General features: G+C 47.0%; 1 protein-coding gene and 1 non-coding gene across 2 annotated transcripts in view; one reads left to right on the plus strand and one right to left on the minus strand.

Moving 5' to 3' along the window:
- LOC119967858 (NACHT, LRR and PYD domains-containing protein 3-like) overlaps positions 1 to 21,413 on the minus strand; it is a 42,844-nt gene that overhangs the window by 2,771 nt on the left and 18,660 nt on the right. Inside the window, exons 3-11 of the mRNA XM_038800902.1 lie at positions 20,278 to 20,353; positions 14,688 to 14,845; positions 8,145 to 8,316; positions 7,967 to 8,032; positions 4,642 to 6,433; positions 2,194 to 2,280; positions 1,854 to 2,024; positions 416 to 586; positions 106 to 273 (exon numbers count right to left, since the gene is read on the minus strand). Coding sequence (XP_038656830.1) covers positions 106 to 273; positions 416 to 586; positions 1,854 to 2,024; positions 2,194 to 2,280; positions 4,642 to 6,433; positions 7,967 to 8,032; positions 8,145 to 8,316; positions 14,688 to 14,845; positions 20,278 to 20,329 — 2,837 coding nt within the window. The 5' untranslated portion in view covers positions 20,330 to 20,353. The remainder of the gene's footprint in view (positions 1 to 105; positions 274 to 415; positions 587 to 1,853; positions 2,025 to 2,193; positions 2,281 to 4,641; positions 6,434 to 7,966; positions 8,033 to 8,144; positions 8,317 to 14,687; positions 14,846 to 20,277; positions 20,354 to 21,413) is intronic.
- On the plus strand, positions 8,724 to 8,805 carry trnas-aga. The gene has a single exon. It is a non-coding gene; the product is annotated as a tRNA-Ser (tRNA).

Below are 21,413 nucleotides of genomic sequence, written 5' to 3' on the forward strand. Positions count from 1 at the left end.
GGAATCACATGTACAAATTAACCAACACAGCACACCACACACAAAACACACGCACATGCACATGCACAACACACACCAAACACACAAGCACATGCTCACTCTCACCAGATCAGCTTCAGATTTACGCAGTTCTGTATGAGACGGCTGAGAGCAGGGACAGATTGGTCTGTGAAGGAGTTTGACCACAGGGACAAAACTGTCAGTGACTGGCTTTCACTGAGGGCAGAGGCGAGATCCGTGGTACATGAATCTGTAAGGTCATTTTTATCGAGTCTGAGGAGAGAAGGTAAGAAACTAAGAGTAATAACATGAATCAGAATCAGTTTTTAATTTATCATTTTACAATAGTTATCCTGTTGAACAACTTTAGAAATAAAAGCATCAGAAATACAGTTCGGTACAGCCTGGTACATACCGCAGTTCCTGTATTTGACAATTTGGGTGCCTCAGAGCAGCAGACAGAAGTATTACACCCGAGTCTCTCAGCTTATTATCGTTCAGGTTCAGCTCCGTGAGTGACAGGCTTGTACTGAGAGCTGAAGCGAGGTCTTTGGCACAAGAGTCTGTGAGCTCGTTATTATTTAGACTGGAGGAATGGGAGGAAGAAAAAAAAGATCAGGAAAGGAAAACAGGATTATAAATGCAAGTAATTATAATCTTCAACATAGAGAGAAGGTAGCCTGGTCGCCAATGTTGTGATACAGATTTTCAAATTTGCTGATGACGCCACCATAGTGGGTCGGATTTCAAACAATGACGAGACAGAGTACAGGAATGAGATCGAGAATCTGGTGAACTGGTGCGACGACAATAATCTCTCCCTCCACTCAACAAAATGAAGGAGATTGTCATCGGCTTCAGGAAGCGGAGTGGAGAACATGCCCCTGTCTACATCAATGGGAACGAAGTAGAAAGGGTCAAGAGCTTCAGGTTTTTTGGTGTCCAAATCACCAACAACCTGTCCTGGTCCCCCCATGCCGACACTATAGTTAAGAAAGCCCACCAATGACTACTTTCTCAGAAGACTAAGGAAATTTGGCATGTCAGCTACGATTCTCACCAAATTCTACAGATGCACCATAGAAAGCATTCTTTCTGGTTGTATCACAGCTTGGTATGGAGCCTGCTCTGCCCAAAACCGCAGGAAACTACAAAAGGTCATGAATGTAGCTCAATCCATCACGCAAACCAGCCTCCCATCCATTGACTCGGTCTATAATTCCCGCTGCCTCAGAAAGGCAGCTATAATTAAGGACCCCACGCACCCCGGACAAACTCTCTTCCACCTTCTTCAGTCAGGAAAAAGATACCAAAGTTTGAGGTCACGTACCAACCGACTAAAGAACAGCTTCTTCCCTACTGCCATCAGACTTTTGAATGGACCTACCTCGTATTAAGTTGATCTTTTCTCCACACTTTGCTATAACTGTAACATTATATCCTGCAGTCTCTCCTTCCTTCCCTATGTACGGTATGCATTGTTTGTACAGCATGCAAGAAACAATACTTTTCACTGCATACTAATACATGTGACAATAATAAATCAAATCAAATCCAGAGTTTATTCATGCTGAAATTTCAGTCGGACAGTCATTGATTATAAATGTCGTCACGGGTGGCATGGTGATGCAGTGGTTAGCACGGCTGCCTCACGGCGCCAAGGACCTGGGGTAGATCCCGGCCCCACGACACTGTCCATGTGGAGTTTGCCCAATCTCCCGCGTCTGTATGGGTTTCACCCCCGCAACCCTAAGATCTGCAGGGTAGGTGGATTGGCCACGCTAAATTGCCCCATCATTCGAAACATTCTTTAAAAATAATTTTTTTAAACTCACACACATTCTGATACTCACGAGAGTTTCTGTATTTCACAGCCCGAGTTCTGCAGTGTCTCAGATAATAATTTCACTCCTGGATGTCTCAGTTTATTATAACCCAGGTACAGACCCTTCAGGGACCGGTTTGTACTGAGAGCAGTGTCGAGACTCTCAGTACATGAATCTGAGAGATCATTGTCAGCCAACCTGGGGGTGAGAGTAAATGTGTGTGTGAGGGACGGGTAGAGAATGGAGGTAGGAGCAAAAAATAATATGTCATTGTCATCACAGTGAGTATTCGTTAAAGTAATACTGATACTAATACTAATGTTGAAAATCCAGTGATAAACATGATTTTGCACAGTCTGGTACTTACCCCAATGCCTTTATTTTACATTTAGGGTCCACCAAAACCACAGACAGTAACTCAACTCCAGAATCTCCAAGATCATTTCCCTCCAACCTTCGAGTAAAAGAGTTAGAAATGAACTGAAATAGGTCTCAGACAGATTGGTTATTTCCCTCTCACAGGTATTACAGGAACACGGAAAATTGGACAATTGACAACTGAATTTACTGCCATGTAAGTGAAACTGTGCTTTATCTGGTTTGAGGGATGGCATGGTGGTTCGCACTGCTGCCTCATTGCACCAGGACCCAGGTTGAATTCTGGCCTTGGGTAACTGTCTGGAGTTTGTACGTTCTCCCCAGTCTGCGTGGGTTTCCTCCGGGTGGTCTGATTTCCTCTTACAGTCCAAAAATGTTCAGGTTAGGTGGATTGACTGTGAGAAAATTGCCCCTCAGTGTCCAGGAATGGACAGGTTCGGTGGGGTTATGAGGATAGGGTGGAGTAGTCGGCCTAGGTAGGGTACTCTTTAAGAGGGTCGGTGTAGCCAAATGGCCTCCTTCTGTACTGGAGAAATTCAATGATTCTATATTGAAGGATAGTCAGTTTAATGACAGGCTTATTAAATAGGGTGCTGACTGTGTGAAGTCATCAAGCATTGAGAGGGTCATATTCCCTGATTATCAGAATTATCCTCCTTGTCTCATTTCTATGTAGGTGAAGCAAATAATTAGCATAGCTTTGGGGTGGTATCATTTGTGGCAAAGGGAATTAAATACAAAAGTAAGGAGGTGCTTAAGTTTTCCAGGGCATTTGTGAGACCACATCTGGAGTATTATGTACAGTATAGGTCTCCTTATTTAAAGATTGAAGTAAATACATTAAAACCAGATTAATACCAGACATGGGCATGTTGTTTTATAAGGAAAGGCTGGACAGTTAGAGGCAACTTTATTGAAATGTATAAGATCCTGAGGGAACTTGACAGGGTGGATGTGGAGAGGGTGTTTCCTCCTGTTGGGGTGGGGGGAATCCGGAACTCGGTGTCATTGATTGGACCACTTATTGAGAGTTGAGGAAAATCTTTTTCTCTCAGAGGGGAGTCAGAATTTTCTTCCTCCAAAGTGGTTGAGGCAAAGTCCTTGAGCATCTTTTAGGCAGTGCTAGATCGATTCTTGACAAGCAAGGTGGTGAAAGGTTATCAGGGTATGCAGGAATGTGAATGCGAAATCCGATCGGCCATGATTTTATCGCATTGCAGAGTAGGCTCGAGGGACCGAGTGGTCGACTCCAGTTCCTAACCCGTATGTTGGCATTTTGCTTTTTCACCATTGAATTTGACGGAATGGACATAGTCTTCCTCTAACCATCTGTACAGTAGTGATTTCTGTATTTCTCTATTTATACAAATCTATATAATATTTTGAAACCACACAGCCATTGCTGTAAAATCCATCCTAGAGTTTAGAGGACTATTAATGCTTTTCATGTATCTGACAAATTTTGAATGTCCAGGTATATTTATTTATTTAATAATGGAGGGAATTTAATTGCTTTATTTCCAATTAAATTCACTCTCTATATCAGTTCCGTTGAATGATGTATTTTGAGCAGACGTTTTGTGAGCTCTCTGCCTGTGGCAGACACGCAATGATTTAGTGTAAAATTAACAGTGATATTTCTGTAAATTGCCTGCGATGCACTCAGACGACTTGGTCACTCCTTACTGTGATGATTATTGGGAATAATTCTAAACAATTACAGTTAAGGAAAAAAGAAACACAGTTTTCCAAAAGCAGGGGAGTTTTCCTACAGGAGCACTAAATGGGCGGGATCAGTTCTCAGCTTGTCACAAATTGAAGTAAAAGTCAGCTATGATGCTTGGCAGGCAGCATATTTAGCTTATTTACTCAGTCTGCGTCTGGGCAATATTATACATGTGCTCGATTTTAGTTTATTTAGCTCAGTTGGTTGGTTGTCTGGTTCATGATGCAAAGTGCGGCTAGAAATGTGGGTTCATTCCCGTACTGGCTGAGGTTATTCTCGGCCTTGCCTGAAGTGTGATGATCCTCAGGTAAAAACATCACCAGTCAGCCCTCAAAAGGGGGAAGCAACCTATGGTCATCTGGGACTATGGTGACTTTACCATTAGCTACAATATTCCTGTGTTTCTTTGTACTTTTTAAATGTCTTTTATTCAATGAGCTGTTTTTTTGTTGTTGCAGATCACCACTTTGTAAGCAATCCCCATCAGTTGTCAATATTTGATCTCTGTCAACCTCTGTTGGGGTAAACCGCTTATTTTCATTTTCTTCCTTGGAATGATGCCCTGGTGCTGTGGAGGTGAATTTGTGCATTGTGAATTTGGCATTGTCCAATTTGGCGCTTTCTTTCGGGATTGCTCATTCTTTGATTTAAAGAACGCAGTAAACAACGATTTAACAACCTTGTTAACACAATAAACAAATAATGAGTTACCTCAACACGTGGCATTTGTGCAGTGAAGGTTTGAGCCGCTGCAGCCCTTCATGCTGGATGGAGCAGTTCCGCAGATCAAGTTGTTTTATTGTGTGGCAAAGTTCGATGGCATGTGAGAGGACTGCACAGTCTATCGGGCTCAGGGACAGCGCTTTCTGAGAGTCAGAATCTCCAAATTGTAGTCTCTCCATTGAGCCCAACGTGGCCTGAGCCAGTGCTTTATTCTGAGACTCAAACAGGTAGTGGAATGTGTTCAGGAGGTTCCTTTTACCAGTTACTGTCTCTGTATTTCCAATCTGTCCTTCAACCTTCTCCTTCACCCAGTCAATCACTCGGCAGGTTGTTTGATGAAGAAACGGACCCAGCAACTTCTCCAGGGGCCGAGCTGCCTGTGCGGAGGCGAGACCAGCAACAAAACGGAGAAATATCTCAAATCGACCACCTTTGTCGCTGTGGGCTTCATTGAGGAGTTTCCCAATGTCCCCGGGATCTGGAGTCAGGAATTGTGCGATTGCAGCTACAAACTCCTGGATGGTGAGGTGTGGGAATGTGTAAACCACACTCTGGATGGAATCATTACTCTCCGATATTTCCAACATGAACCCAGACAGGAACGGGGAAGGTTGCAGATTGCATTTGATCAAATCTCCAGTTCTAAACACAATCTTCTTCTCGGAGACTCCTGTGAAGGCCATCTCACCAAGCTTCAGAAACACATCACGGGGGCTTTCAATCTCTCGGCCATGGTTTTTCAGAATGTCGTAGACATAGTAGGAAAATAGTTGGGTGATGGTCTTGGGAACTTGCTGCTGTTTCCTGTCACTTCGTGTAAAGAAGGGACCCAGTGACAGACCGAGAATCCAGCAGTAGGAAGGGTTGTAGCACATAGTGTACAGGATCTCGTTCTCCTCCACATGTTTGAAAACAGCTGCTGCCACCGTCTGATCATCAAAAAACTTGTTGAAATATTCCTTCCGTTCATCACCAACAAATCCCAGGATTTCAGCCCAAACACTGATCCCAGCCTTTTCCAATAATTGTAATTCAGTGGGGCGGGTAGTCAACAGCACTGAACATCCTGGGAGAAGTTTTTTCTGTATTAAACTGCCCACAATATCAGAAATCTCACAGCGGCACTCTGGGTCCATGCATATTGACTGAGGTACTGTGTCTGTTTGATCATCAGGAAATGTGATACTGTCCTTGAATTCATCCAAACCATCAAATATAAAGAGCAAACTGGCTGGATTTTTCCAGAGTTCTTCCACAACTTTCTCCAAATAAGGATAGAGCATGAGAATCAGCTCCTTCAAGGTTGCTGTACAATTCATGGCGTTCAAATCCCGGAATTTAAAACTGAAAACAAATTGAAAGATGGGGTATATTTTCCCAGTGGCCCAGTCGTAAACTATTTTTTGTATTAGTGTTGTTTTGCCAATTCCCGGGACTCCACTGACAACTGTTGAACATCCTGAATTAAGTTGCACAACATCTCCGTGTGCTGCAGGGACCAAGCTGACGTCTTGGGAAAAGCAACTTCTGAACAATTGGTCAGTGCGGATTTTTTCCAGTTCCCTTCGGAGATGCAACTCTCTCCATTCTTCATGGTCTCTGCCACGTGCCAGCAATTCATGTTCTACCAGCTTCCGATGACGGACAGGAGAAATGATTGTCAACTCAGCGTATCGGGCATCCAACTGGGAAATCTTAACCTTCTCCTTTATTAGAATAGTATTCAGTTTGAGCGTTCCAGTTTGCCGGCAGAGCATTTCCTTGTGTTGTTTCTGAGCATCTTCAATGAAAACATAGTTGTGACACTATTTTGTTGCATGATAAACCACAATATTTAATTTATACTTTGAATATGAATTACTTCTGTATCTGGAAAACCAATCGATAATTTTGGGTTTGACCACAATATTAATGTGCCAGCTCACTGGGAGTGAACATCCCAAATTTAACAAACGTTAAATGGAGCAACGGAATTGGGAATGACGTCTTGTTTCTCAAGCTGATTTAGATTATAGAAGGCTGAGGACTGTCAGTATGAGAGTGAAGTGGAGAAACGTTACAGCATCAGGCTTGTGGACTGAACGAGGTGCTCAGCAAAGGGGTCACCGAATCCACATTTGGTCTGCCGGGGTACAGGAGACCAGATTGCAAGCAGCAAATACAGTCGACTAGCTTGAAAGATGTACACATAAATCAATGCTTAATCTGGAAGGAGTGTTTGGGGCCTCGGATGGTGAGGAGACAGAGGAGATAAAAGGATATCCTGGGCGCGATTCTCTGAGCCCCGCGCCGGGCTGGAGAATCGCCGCAACCGTGTCCCAAGGCCCCAACGCCGGTGCGTGATTCTCCGAGGTGCAGGGAATAGGCGGCATTTGCGCCGGCGCGTTTGGCGCGGCCCCGGCCACGAGCCACTGGAATCGGTGGTGCCGCCGATTCTCCGGCCCGGATGGGCAGAGCGGCCACTCCGACACGACAGAGTCCCGCCGGCACCGTTCACCCCTGATCGCTACCGGCTGGAACTCTGTGGGAATGCTCGGGGGAGGGGGGCTCATTCACGGGGGGGGGGGGGGGTGGGGGGGGGGGGGGACGGACGTCTCCGATGGGGTCCGGCCCGCGATCGGGGCACATCGATTGGCGGGTCATCTCCCCGGCCTACTTCCTGGCGGGCCAGCCCCTGAACCGCCCATGTTGGGTCGGGGCTGACGCATGTCAGGAGTTCCCTGCGCATGCGCAGGATGGCGCGGCCCAACTGCGCATGCGCAGTATTAGCTGCCCCAACTGCGCATGCGCGGGTTGGTGCGGCGCCCATTTGGGGGCCCGAATAGGTCGTGCCTGGGCCCTGTTCGCGCCGTCGTGAAATGCGGCGGTGTTCACGACGGCGCGAACACTTGCCCTCAATATCGGAGAATCGTGCCCCTATGTTTGTACTGCAAGGTGCTGTGAGAAGAGGACGCTGAGGGAGGTCGAGGAGTGGACCTGTCAGACACATCGAACTTTTGAGGATGAACATCATTTACAAACATTGTTCCATCCGATCACTTTGCACTTTGAACTTTTCTGTGGAAATTGGGCATGAGCCTGGAGCAAGCAGGATATTGCTTTCAGACCATTCTACAACACGCCAAGTATTCAGTTTTATGTCAGTGGGATTTAACATCAGGTGGGGCATACAAGACAGCTTTAACCATTTGATTAGTGCCTTAGGCCATTTATGAGCTTCCCCTTCGAGAAATGAAAATGCAAACGGTCAGCATCAAACAATTAATCAACAAGCATTAAACAAGTTGTTGGTAGTTTCAGTTTTATGGCCTACCCTTCAGGTAGTTGGGTATGTCTGATACCTCATCTGTGATGGTTCTATAATGTGCCAAGTTCGGACCTGTTTAAAATAAATAGTTTCCATGAACTCGAATATGCATATGTGCAAACAATTTTAGTAAAATATGTGATTTTAGATTTGAAGTTAAAATCAGTGTGTGATTACAAGTTACCTTGTTGCTCGATTTCTTCCAATATTTTGCTCAATTTTGGTACGCCTCGACGCATTTTCACAAAGGATTTCCACATCACCCTTCGGGCCTCAGCACCTTTCTCCATCACCAAATTGAAAAGAAGTTTGGAGCTTTCAGCCTTGTCTCCGCTGTCCGCAAGCTCACTGACTTTCTGAAAATACCAACAATCAACACATGATAGCGTGAAAGGCCGAAATCTAACTGCGTGGAAGACCGAAATATGGAGGGGAAGGATTTTCCTTCTGCTTGCAATTATCTGGTTGTGGTTCAGAGCTGAATATTTTATAAATGTGTTGCTTCAATGATTGAAATGAATCAAATGGCCAGGGAAAGAAGAAATGGCACTGTTTCGTGTGACATTTTGCCAAAGCCTAAAAATCCTGTTTATATTACAGGATATCAACTCCATCAATGCATTCCTATCTGTCGCTGCATTTACACACATACTCTCCCTGTTTCACCTCACAAATGTCTGCCACTCTCGGCAGAATGCTATTCTTTCAAAAACATTCAGTACGCTAATAGCTATATGCTAATTTTCTGATATACCTCTGTTGTGTAGTCGTGGCCGAGTGGTTAAGGCAATGGACTAGAAATCCATTGGGGTCTGCCCATGCAGGTTCGAATCCTGCTGCCTACAAATATTCTTTATCTGGGGCTGTTTAGCACAGCGCTAAATTGCTGGCTTTGAAAGCTGATCAAACAGGCCAGCAGCACGGTTCGATTCCTGTACCAGCCTCCCCGAACAGGCGCTGGAATGTGGCGACTAAGGGCTTTTCACAGTAACTTCATTGAAGCCTACTCGTGACAATATGCGATTTTCATTTTTCATTTTCGAATGGATTTGCTTTGCTTTCATTCATTATACATTGATTCTTGCAGGATGTGGAAATGCCATTGAAGTCGGTGGGTTTACTTTTTGAAAGTTGCAATTTATGGACTCCCTAAATATCTACCTATTCCTTTTTGAAAATAAATTTAGTGTGCCCAATTATATATTTTTAAGGGGCAATTTAGCGTGGCCAATCCACCTACCCTGCACATCTTTGGGTTGTGGGGGCGAAACCCACGCAGACACGGGGAGAATGTGCAAACTCCACACGGACAGTGACCCAGGGCCGGGATTCGAACCCGGGTTCTCAGTGCCGCAGTCCCAGTGCTATCCACTGCGCCACATGCCACATTCCTAACTTGCTCTATTCAACATGACAGATTTGCGTCCAGTTATGTCCTCCCTGCAGCAGACCTTCCTGCGCTCCTTGATTATCAATGTGCCACTTACCGACATGACCATGAGCAGGAGAGTGTGTTCCATCCATTTGGACCAGTGGGAAATCTGATGCGTATCTAAGAATATTGGTGGGAATTCTCTGGCCGTTGGGATTCTCTGCTCCCGCCTGCAACGCAGCCCTGCCCACGGCTTTCCCGGTGGCCTGGCTTCAATAGGAAATCCCATTGCCGAGTGGTGGGAGTGGAAAATCCTGCCAGCAGTGAACAGCGCGCTGCCACGAAACACCCGGCTGGGGGTCCGGAGATCCCACCCAGTATTAAAGGATATGCATTTGTAAACACTGTACAACATGCACATTGCATATTAAGGGAGTGATTCGCCGACCCCCACCGTGAGTCGCGCCCCCTCCGGCTGCCGAATTCTCCGGCGCTGGGGATTTGGCGGGGGCAGGAATCGCATCGTGCCAGTCGGCGGCTGCTGACAGCGGCCCCCGGTGATTCTCCGACCCGCGATGGGCTGGGTGGCCGCCCGTTTTCGGCCGGTCCCGCCAGCGTAAATTACAACGGGTACTTACCGGCGGGACCTGGCTCCACGGGCGGCCTCCGGGGTCCTCGGGAGGGTGGGGGGAATCTAGCCCACCGATCCGCGGGCAGGCCTGTGTCGTGGGGGAACTCAATCCTCCCGCGTTGGCTGCTGTAACAGTCCGCGATGGGCGACACGGAGATGAACCCGACCTGCGCATGCGCTGGGGTGACGCCAGCACATGTTGGTGCTCCCGCGCATGCGCCAACTCGCGCCGGCCGGCGTAGACACTTCGGCGCCGGTTGGCGTGGCGCCAAGCCCCTTCTGTGCCAGCCGGCATGGCGGAAACCACTCCAGCGCCAGCTTAGCCCCTGAAGGTGCGGAGGATTCTGCACCTTCGGGGTGGCCCGACGCTGGAGTGGTTCACGCCACTCCTTCGCGCCGGAGTTGCCCGCCCTGCCGGAGAATCCCGCCCGATATCCTTGCATTATGTTCTTATGCGTGGATCACCCTTTGCATGTACTTTGAATGAGGGCAATCACTGATCTTGTTTAAAGTTTGCAGTTAGTGATTGTATTTGTGGCTCAAGGTGTACAAAACCAGACACTTCATGCTTCTTTACAGTTAGAATCAAGCCCTCTGCCTTGGCATGTTATTTGTATGTTTGGAGGGTCACTTATCCAGCACATTTAAAAATACTTTACAACCAATGAAAAGCGTTTGAAGTGGAGAGCGGGATCGAATGGACAAGTTTCTCAGGGTGGAATTTCATGGAAAGTTTTCCAAGTTGATTTGTGGGAAAATGTTTCAGGGAGTTTCCCGCCGGCTCTGCCGGTGATTTACCCACCGTTGTCAAACAACACTTAGTCACTTCTTTGGGCCCTGGCGAGTTTGTCACCACTTTAGCCCACACTTCGAATTTTATTCAGCATTGGCGAACTGAGCTCAGAGATCAGACCGACATTTTGAAAGGGTTTCTCAATCCCCAGGGCCCCACCCGTCACCTACCCCAACCACCCAGAGCCCCTTCTTACCTGCCCCGCACACCTTCCACCTGTCAACACTCCCTCCAGCCTCCTTTCATGGTCTTGGCCCCCCCCCCCGCTTGGACCCTGTACCTTGGTAGTGCTTCCCTGGCACCCAGGTGTCCTTTCACTGCCAGCCTGGAAGTGCTCCTGCCAGCTTACAGTGCCTCCCAGGCACCTTGGGAGTGCTAGGATGGCAATGCCAAGGTGCAGTGGGAGGGCCAGGGGACCACCCTGCACTATCACTATCCCTGGTCACCTCAGGGCCTCTGGTGGCCTGGGAGATGCTCCGTGTGCCGTTCCACCTGGTTTGTGTGGACCAGTACTGAATGGGGCATGCTACATAAGTTCATAATATAGAAGAGCAAAATTAGACCATTTGGCCCATCGAGCCTCCTCCGCCATTCAATCATGGCTGATTCCATCCTGACCTTCCTACCCTATTCTTCTCTAGCCCTCCTCTGTGGGTGGCGGCCTCTATCCCCCCTCATCTGTTCCCCCCTCCTTTCCCCCAGTGCCCCTCCTCCTCAGCTAGCTCTGTCCCATCCCCCGCGACTGGCTGCTGGGTACAAACATGCCCGTGAATAAGTTTGTGAATTTGCTCCACGTGGAACCTCTCTCCGGATTCATAGAACAGTACAGCACAGAACAGGCCCTTCGGCCCTCGATGTTGTGCCGAGCAATGATCACCCTACTTAAACCCACGTAACCCATATCCCAACAATCCCCCCATTAACCTTACACTACGGGCAATTTAGAATGGCCAATCCACCTAACCCGCACATCTTTGGACTGTGGGAGGAAACCGGAGCACCCGGAGGAAACCCACGCACACACAGGGAGGACGTGCAGACTCCACACAGACAGTGACCCAGCCGGGAATCGAACCTGGGACCCTGGGGCTGTGAAGCATTGATGCTAACCACCATGCTACCGTGAGGCCGATCAGTGGCAGGGAGGAAAGTGGAATAATTCACGGGTCTTTTCGCGATAGGTTGGTGAGGGAAAAGTTTCATAAAAACTGAACAGGTGAGGGTAGGTGGGAATTAAAGTTAGGCGACGAAGAGTACGAAGTTCCCAGAAAATGTGGAGGAGGCAGACTGGTTTCTGATAGCAGTGAAATTAACAAACATGGCTTTAGTGTAAAGAATTTGAGGAGAGCTGAGAAGCATTTTTTCACCCAGAATGTGATCAACATTAGTAATTCACTGCCTAAAACAGGGAGACACTTCATCACATTACAGGAGGAAAATGGATCTGCATTTGGAGTGCTGTGATGCACAGGGTTAGAGATCCAAGAGCTCCAAGGTGGAAATAAGCTGACTACTTGTTTTTCTGCTGACAAGGACACCATGGCTCAATGGTACAGCAATAATTATTTATCTGTTTTTACACTTCCAGTGGAAGCCTCAGTTATCGAAAATCATAGCTGGATTCTCCGCCGGTGGGGTGCTCCATTTTGCCGACAGCCCGGGGGGGGGGTTTCCCGACAACGTGTGGCTGCCCCACAATGGGCAACCCCATTGACCAGCCAGCGAAGTGGAGCATCCCGCTGGCGTGCTGAACCTGAAATCTGGAGTGGCGGGACGGAGAATCCAGCCCTTCTTGCAGCATGGTAAGAGAATCTTTGATTCATTGTGTCTGTACCAGCCATCAAGCAGCTATCTGTTCTCATCCCATTTTCCAGCACTTGCCCCGTAGCCTCATATACTATGACACTTCATGTACTCATCTAAATGCTTCTTCAACATTGTGAGGGTTCCCGACTTCACAAACCCTTTCAGGCAGTGAGTTCCAGATTCAAACCACCGTCTTGGTGAAACAGTTTCCCCTGACTTCCCCCTCTAACCCGCCTGACCCTAACTTTATGGCCCGGTTATTGACCCCTCCGCGAAGGGGAAAAATTCCTTCCCATCCACCCTATCTATGCCCCGCATTATTTTATACACCTCAATCAGATCTCCCCTCAGCTTTCTCGGGTCAAAGAAAAAAAACCCCAGCCTCTCTCGATAGATGAAACGCTTCAGCTTAGGCAACATTCTGGTGTATCTCCTCTGCACCCTCCCTAGTGCAATCACTTCCTTCCTATAGTGTGGTGACCAGAACTGTACATAGCTGTGGCCTAACCAGCATGTTATACAGCTCCATCATAACCTCCCTGCTCTTATTGTCTATGCCGCGTCTGATAAAGGCAACTTTCCCCGATACCTTCTTAACCACTTATCTATCTGTCCAGCAGTCTTCGGGGATCTGTCGACATGCACACCAAGGTCCCTCTCATCCTCTATACCCCAAGAGTCCTACTACTCATAGTATATTCCCTTGCTTTGTTAGTCCACCAAAAATGTATTACCTTAGTATTCACGGTTAAATTCCATTTGCCACCCATCTAACTGTTATGGGCCAGGGTTTGGAGAACCCCAAAGTGTATCATGGAGTTCACCTGACCCACAACGTTTAATAGATTGTGGTATGGGGAGCACACGGCCCTTCTACAGGTGTGGTAGAGCAGAAATGGAAAAGTATTTTTAAAAACAAAACAATGTTTATTCTATGAACTCGAGTCAACCTTTTTAAAACATAGAGTGAACATCTTAGCAACCATTAATTCAAATACAACCCCCAAAGATTACAGCACTAAGTAATCCTTAATAACTTCCCAAACAACATCCAGACGACAAAAGAAACACCTTTCAACGGAAGCACATTAGGTTTACATTCACTACTGAGAACATTTATAATTCTGAATTCACCAAATGATCAAGAGATAGTCTTTTCATGGCAGAGAGATCAGCAGTACACCTGCTCTGTCTGGCTTCAGCTCCCAAACCGAAAACAAAACTAAAACACACCCTGCAGCAAACCGCCTAAAACGAAAGTAAAAAGCTGACAGACAGCCCTGCTCCACCCCCATTCTGACATCACTGCAGTAATATGAGCAGCCAAACATTTCTTAAAGCGACATGCTCATGACGTAACAGCCTGCCAATGTCATCCTGTACTCTAAGCTAGACTCTTCACTATTTACCACACCAACAATTTTTGTGTTATCTGCTAACTTACTAATCATAACTCCTTTATTCACATCCAGTCCAGATCATTAATGTACACGACAAACAGCAAGGGACCCAGCACCAATCCCTGCAGAGCACCACTGAGCACGGGCTTCCAGTCACAAAAACAACCTGCGACTATCTCTCTCTGCCTCCTGACACAAAGCCAATTTTGGATCCAATTTGCCAAATTGCCCTGGGTCCCATGGGCCTTTGCTTTCTTGACCAATTTCCCATGTGAGACCTTATCTGAAGGGCATTTAGACTACCGCAACTACACTACTCTCATCAATGCACATAGTCACCTCCTCGGAAAATTCAATAAGTTTGAATCACAGGGACTGGAATTCTCTGTCTATCGGGATTTCCTGTTCCTGCCCGAAGTGCACCCCCTCGGTTTCCTGGTGTGGGGTGGCTTCAATGGGAAATCCCATTGACATGCGGTGGCAGTAGAGAGGTGCCCCGCCAAGAAACATGCGGTTGGGAGACCGGAGAATCCAGCCCAAGATCTCCCTTTGACAAAGCCCTGCTGATTATTTGTTGACAGTTATAATCTGTCCATTCGAAACATCCACAAATATGTCCCCAGTCGAACGCAACCAATTCTCCCAAATAAACCAAAATGCATTATTACATACAAGTTTTCTGATGTTGCAATAAATCAAAAATAACTGCGGATTTCTCCACTTGCCTGATGTTCTTGCCCAGTAAAATGTTCCTCGTACGTTAACACCAAGCTGACGCCCATTCCTGCTTCTTCAATTGCCTGTTCTAATCTATCCTGGAAGAATACTGTCACCTTGTACAGGTCGCAATCGGTGAAGTTCTCAAGGCACTGGGAGACAGGATCTGTGAACATAAAAGTGTGTAAATCTTTATATTGCATCATGGAAAGTCAATTCATTCTGCTGATATTTTAGTTCGATCAACCCATTGCATTCTTTTGACGTGAATGGAAACAATGGGATGGATTCTCAGGTTCCCCAGCCGCACATTTCTTGGCAGAGTGCCGTTCGCTGGGCGGTGGGATTCTCTCAATGGGATTCCTCATTGAAGCCACCCCATGCTGCCGGCAAATCCACACGCGGGGGTACAATACTGGCTGGAAAGGTGAATTGCAACAGCCGGAGAATCCGGCCAATATTTAAACTCGTGTTTCATGGGCTCTCAATGCGATTATGAGAACTTTAAGCTTTCGCTCAAAGTTGCAGTCACCCAATATGCGAACACGTATCAGAGAAGTTGGTCAGAACGTTAATTGTCAACAGATTTGGCTGTTGCTCATTGTAAACCGCAATATCAGTCGAAAACAGACTGAAGAATCATCACTGAACCTTTCTCGTCACTAAATGAACATTAAGATTGTCTGTGATCTCCTGTCGATCAATAACACATTGAAATGAGGTACGGTGGCTCTTTTACAAGCTGTTGGGACATACAATTCATGCCAGACACGGCACGGTTAAGTTCATTATTTTTTAATAAATTTAGATTACCCAATTATTTTTTCCAATTAAGGGGCAATTTAGCGTGGCCAATCCACCTACTCTGCACATTTTTGGGTTGTGGGGGCGAAACCCACGCAGACACGGGGAGAATGTGCAAACTCCACACAGACAGTGACCCAGAGCCGGGATCGTACCTGGGACCTCAGCGCCGTGAGGCGGTTGTGCTAACCACTAGGCCACCGTGCTGCCCGGTTGAATTCATTTAATGTGTTGATGAGACAGCTTTATTACAGAAAGAAAAATGGGGGCAACATTACTTCTGATTCATCCAATCTGGTTTTAAAGTTCTATGAATCCACGTAAAATGATCCAAAATATCTATAAAAGATCTTTATGTTCCTCAGCGAGTTAAATGTTTGGGACAATAAGCCAGGCAGACCGGTGACTAATTAGATTGATGTCAATACATTTGGATGCCACATTGGTGATTGGAGCTATTTGAGGGCAGGATAGGTATGAGTCAGCAATAAGTGAATGGTTGCTTTGCTTCTCTTATCTTACCCTCCGAACATAGGAAAGGGAAGTACCACGGGAGGAAATGCGAATGCTAATAATCAGTACTGCCAGTCAAATACTTAACATCCAAAATATAACAGTGCAGCAAATTCCAAACAAATAACACAGTAGGTGCAAACTTTAGAGTTTCTCTGCATGATGATAGACGTCCAAGGCGGAAATAACTGACAGCATCGGTGTTCATTATAGAGCTGCTAGTACTGATAGAATCAGTACTGATTACAGAGCTGGTACTGCAGTTTCTGCTGAATATAGAGCTGGTATTATTTATTGAATTATAGAGTCATTTGCAACACTTAACTGGTGGCATCTGTGCTGTTAATAGAATTGATCTGACTGGAATTATCTGAACTGATTAAGGAGCTGATATAACTCCCAGTTATGATGTTAAAGTGAGTATCTTACAGCATGGAGTCAGTTGTTCTGGCACACAAGGTCTACAAGTCCATGCCAGTTGTCAGCAAAGCAACCTCATCAGTCCCATTGCCCTGTTTTATCCCTGCAGCTCTGTCAACTTCTTTCCCTCAAGCGTCAATCCAATTTGCTTTCGAAATCATTTCCTCTTCCCTCCTAGACAGCGGATTACAGATTATATAAATTATTCCTTACATACTCCTCCCCTCTCACCCCCGCACATGCCACAACCCCGCCCCCTCCCACCTCCCCAACCCCACAAATCTCTTGTCAAAAACATTGGGCGCGATTTTCCGCCCCCCACGACGGGTCGGAGAATAGCGGGAGGGCCTTCCCGACACTTTTCCCGACCTCCCGCTATTCTCCCCCCCCCCCACCACGGCCGCCCCACGACACGAATCGCTGCTCGCTGTTTTTTTACGGCGAACAGCGATTCTCCCCAGGCCGATGGGCCGAGTTCTCAGGCCTTTACGGCCGTTTTCACGAACGCAAACACACCTACTCTCACCGTTCGTGAAAACGGCCGCAAAGTTCCGTTCCCGACAACCATGGCACCAATTGGCACGGCTGTGGCATGGACCCGCGATCGGTGGACACCGATCGTGGGCAGCGGGTCCGAAACCCGCGCACTCTTTGTTCCTCCGCCGCCCCGCAGGATCAGTCTGCGGGGCGGCTGAGGGGCACGATGGCCCGCGCATGTGCGGGTTTGACGCATATGCGTGATGACGTCATCCGTGCATGCGCGGGTTGGAGCCGTCCAATCCGCGCATGCGCGGCTGATGTCATCGTGCACGTCAGCCGCCGTGACCTTTGGCGCACGGGCTTAGCGACGGACGCTAAGCCTGCGATGCCGAGGTTCACGGGGCCCCGCTGCTAGCCCCGACCGGGGAGCAGAATCGGGTCCTGGGAGGGGGCGCGGAGGCTGCCGTGAAACACGGCCAGTTTCACGGCAGCCTTTACGACTCTCCGTATTTGCGGAGAATCGCGCCCATTAACTCTGAGTCACCTGATTTCTGTACCATCAGCTGATGGGAACGGCTTTTCGTTATCTGCCTCATCCAAAGCTGCAATAATCTTGTTAGCCTCTATCAAATCTTCCCTCAATCTTCTTTGCTGGAATGAGAACAACTCCAGCTTCAATAACCTAAAATCTATCATCGTTGGAAGTACCCTCTGCACCCTGTCTAGAACACAAACATCATTTCAAAAGTGCGGGGACCAGATTTGGGTACTATAATCTACTTGTGTCTCAATCAAAGTTCTAGACAGGTTCAGCATGACGTCCTTGTTTTTATACTCGGTGCATCATACCTATAAGGCCCAAGGTCTCACATGTTTGGTCACTTCCCAGTCAATATGTCTTGAATATCGATGCAAGTGAGCTCCAAGGTTTTTCTCTGGGCGGGAAGGCGACACAGTCATTAGCGCCTTGGGTGACTGTGTGGAGTTTTCACTTCCTCCCTTTGTGTGGAGTTTTTTCCTGGTAGTCCGGTTTCCTCCCACAGTCCAAAGATGTGCTGGTTACGTGGATTGGCCCTCAGTATCTAGGTTAGGTGGGGTTACAAGGATAGGGCGGGGGGAGTAGATAGGGTGCTCTTTCTGAGGGTTGATGCAGGCGAGGTGGGATGAATGGCCTTGATCTGCACTGAGTAATTCTATGGTTTCAGTCGATAGTGCATCTCCCCATCCCTCCTGCTGGAATCCATCACCAGACTTCTCGGTAATAAATTCAATCTGACGTTTGTCCGCCCGCCTGGGGAGGTGCTGGCATAGTGGTGTTGACGTTGGACGAGTAATCCAGAGATCCAGGGTAATGATCTGTGGACCTGGGTTTGAATCCCACCAAGCCAGATGGTGGAATTCAAATTCAGTAAAACATCTGGAATTAAAAGCCGAATGATGACCGTGAAACCATTGTGGGTTGTTTAGAAAACCCATCTGGTTTTCATCTCACCAATCAACCTGCTGCTGATCCATCTGCCCATGACAGTATCGGTAGGAGTGACCACCACACAGTCCTTGGTGGAGACAAAGTCCCGACTTCACATTGAGGATACCCTCCATCGTGTTGTGTGGGCCGGCCACTGTGCTAAATGGGATGGATTCAGATCAATTCTAGCAACTCAAGACTGGGCATCCATGAGGTGCTGTGGGCCAACGGTAGCAGCAGAATTGTTTTCAAACACAATCTGCAAACCTCATGGCCTGGCCCCACTTTTCCACCGCCACCAAGCGAGGTGATCAACCCAGGTTCAATGAAGAGCGCAGGCAAGCATGCCATGAGCCACATCAGGCAAACCGGAAAATGAGGTGTCGACCTTTGCAGTTCACACCCTCCCCTGCAACCATTCTGCACTTTCTCTGTGGTGTGTGGTGATATGCATCACTGTAAATACACAAGGGGTTCACGCAAATACACTACAACTAAGTAACCACTAGAGGGAGCACCAGAGACATCATGACAAGCAGACATACAGCTAATGAACACATAGAATAGGACACGACCAATGGGCAGTCAAACTACCACAAGGGGGCAGCCCATATAAAAGGACAGGGCACACATGCTCTGTCTCTTTCCACGGGCGACACAGGGGCAGATTGGAAGCATCACACCCCACCGCATGGCTTAGAGCAGACTGGTTAGTTAGACTGAGTTACTATAGCAAGATCACTGGGAGAATTGTTAACTGTTCAATAAATGTGTTAAACCTATCTCCAAGTCTGAACCTTCCTTTGTCAGAGGATACATCAAGGAAGCAGCTTATGCTACATGAAGAAGCGTAACACAACATGGTGTATTTACCCCTGCTCTAAAGAAGCAGCACAGTATGCGGGATTCATAATGACTGTAATAACTTGCACAGAACACACGGGGCTTAGTTGATTGCTTTCCCTGCCTAGCTGAGGAGGATGAGCCACACCACGTGCATATAAGGTCGACCAGATAGGAACCGACTGACATAGAGAAGGCCCGAGAAGTCTAACTGGGCCCCTTTGTAAATAGTACCCATTATAAATAAACGTCTTCTTTAGGTTACTAGACTGATTCCCTTCGCCTTTATTCATGTGATGATTACAGAAATTCCTGTCTGTCCCCTGACTTCGGACTTTACTTTTACAGCTGGGAGAATATTCTGCTGTCCTGTCCTGTCTGTTCCTTTCACATGAACGCTTTGCACCCCTTCAATGTGTCACCCACAACTTTCTACACATCCTGGATACTTCTGCATTTCCTGCCTCATCTCACTTTTCCGGATGGTGACCGATCCACGATATTGCCCGTATTTATTTTCAAGGAACTGAGAGTAGGTGATGACGACAGAGCTGATATTGCTGACAGTGTCTATGCAGACAACAATCTCAGCGTTTCATTTAGGACAGATCTACCAGCAGTATTCACCCTGTCATCGCTTCCTACGTGACCTAGGCAGCACGGTAGTCTTGTGGATAGCACAATCGCTTCACAGCTCCAGGGTCCCAGGTTCAATTCCGGCTTGGGTCACTGTCTGTGCGGAGTCTGCACATCCTCCCCGTGTGTGCGTGGGTTTCCTCTGGGTGCTCCGGTTTCCTCCCACAGTCCATGTGCAGGTTAGGTGGATTGGCCATGATAAATTGCCCTTAGTATCCAAAATTGCCCTTAGTGTTGGGTGGGGTTACTGGGTAATGGGGATAGGGTGGAGGTGTTGACCTTGGATAGGGGGTAGGGTGCTCTTTCCAAGAGCCGGTGCAGACTCGATGGGCTGAATGGCCTCCTCTGCACTGTAAATTCTATGTAATCTATGCGCTTGTCTTTGAAATATGAACCTGATACTCTGAGCCACAGTTTCTCGAGGGTCCACGTACCTGTCACCATTTCAGCTTCCTCCGTTTGAGTTTGATTTGGATCTTCCGCCATGGTGATTTCTGTTGTTGTGGTTTTCTGGGAATAGATGAAAGAGACATTGGATCCTTGTGCAAATTGGTTAGTCAGGCAAGTGGACTTCAAGAAATGATTTTAGTTGAGAGCAACATTGCGTTGCACCATTACAAATATATTTCTTTGTGCCTTATGTTACAGAATAGGCTCTAGGTAGTGAATATTAGACACAACACACTGACAACATTAGCATTTATATTCAGCATGATGTAACAGATCTACATTTTACTTCAAAGATTCCTGTTGGAAAGGTGATATTGGACATGATCAGATTCAGAAAATGTGGAGAATCGTATTTGGCAACCATTGTGTGATTGTCCTAATGTTGGTTTCTGTTGAAATTGACGGAACTGAACATTTGGAGTAAAATATAATGGCCAACAGATGTGCTACTGATTATTAGAGAACAGTTGATCAAGGCGATGATGTTTGAGGAGTCTTAACACTAACCTGTGCGAGACCACATATGCGATATCTAGTAATCACTCTACAACACGTCCAATATTCATGTCCCATTCATCTTAAGAATTTAAGGATATGGTCAGAACTATGCCATTCAGCATGTCTATTCTGCTCCGCAATTCAATAATATGCTGTCTGATCTTTTAAATCACCCCACCTTCCTGCAGCACCGCAATATCCCATTATTCTCTTAATATTTGAAACATGTAGATTTTTCTCTTGAACTTAGTCAAAAAACATTCATAACTCTATACCTCTATGGGGTAGAGAATTCCAAAGATGTGCAATTGTGAAGAAATCTTCCCTCATTTTAGTCCACAATATCTGATGCCTTATTTTGACACTGACACCTAATCTCCTGCCTGGTTAAACATCCACCCAGCATCTATCTTGTCAAATGCTCTCCAAACTGGACATACTTCGATGAGATCATCTGCCATTCTTCTTAACTCTAGGGATTATAGATTAAGTGGACTCCACTCTCCTCACTGAGCTGCCCTCTTATCCTAACATACAACTATCAAAACTTGATTGCATCCCCTCTAGGGTCTGTCCACAATGTGCAAGGCATAAGTCAGGAGTGTGATGGAGTCTGTATGAG

This window comes from Scyliorhinus canicula, chromosome 6 (assembly GCF_902713615.1).
Source record: "Scyliorhinus canicula chromosome 6, sScyCan1.1, whole genome shotgun sequence".
NCBI classification, from domain to species: domain Eukaryota; kingdom Metazoa; phylum Chordata; class Chondrichthyes; order Carcharhiniformes; family Scyliorhinidae; genus Scyliorhinus; species Scyliorhinus canicula.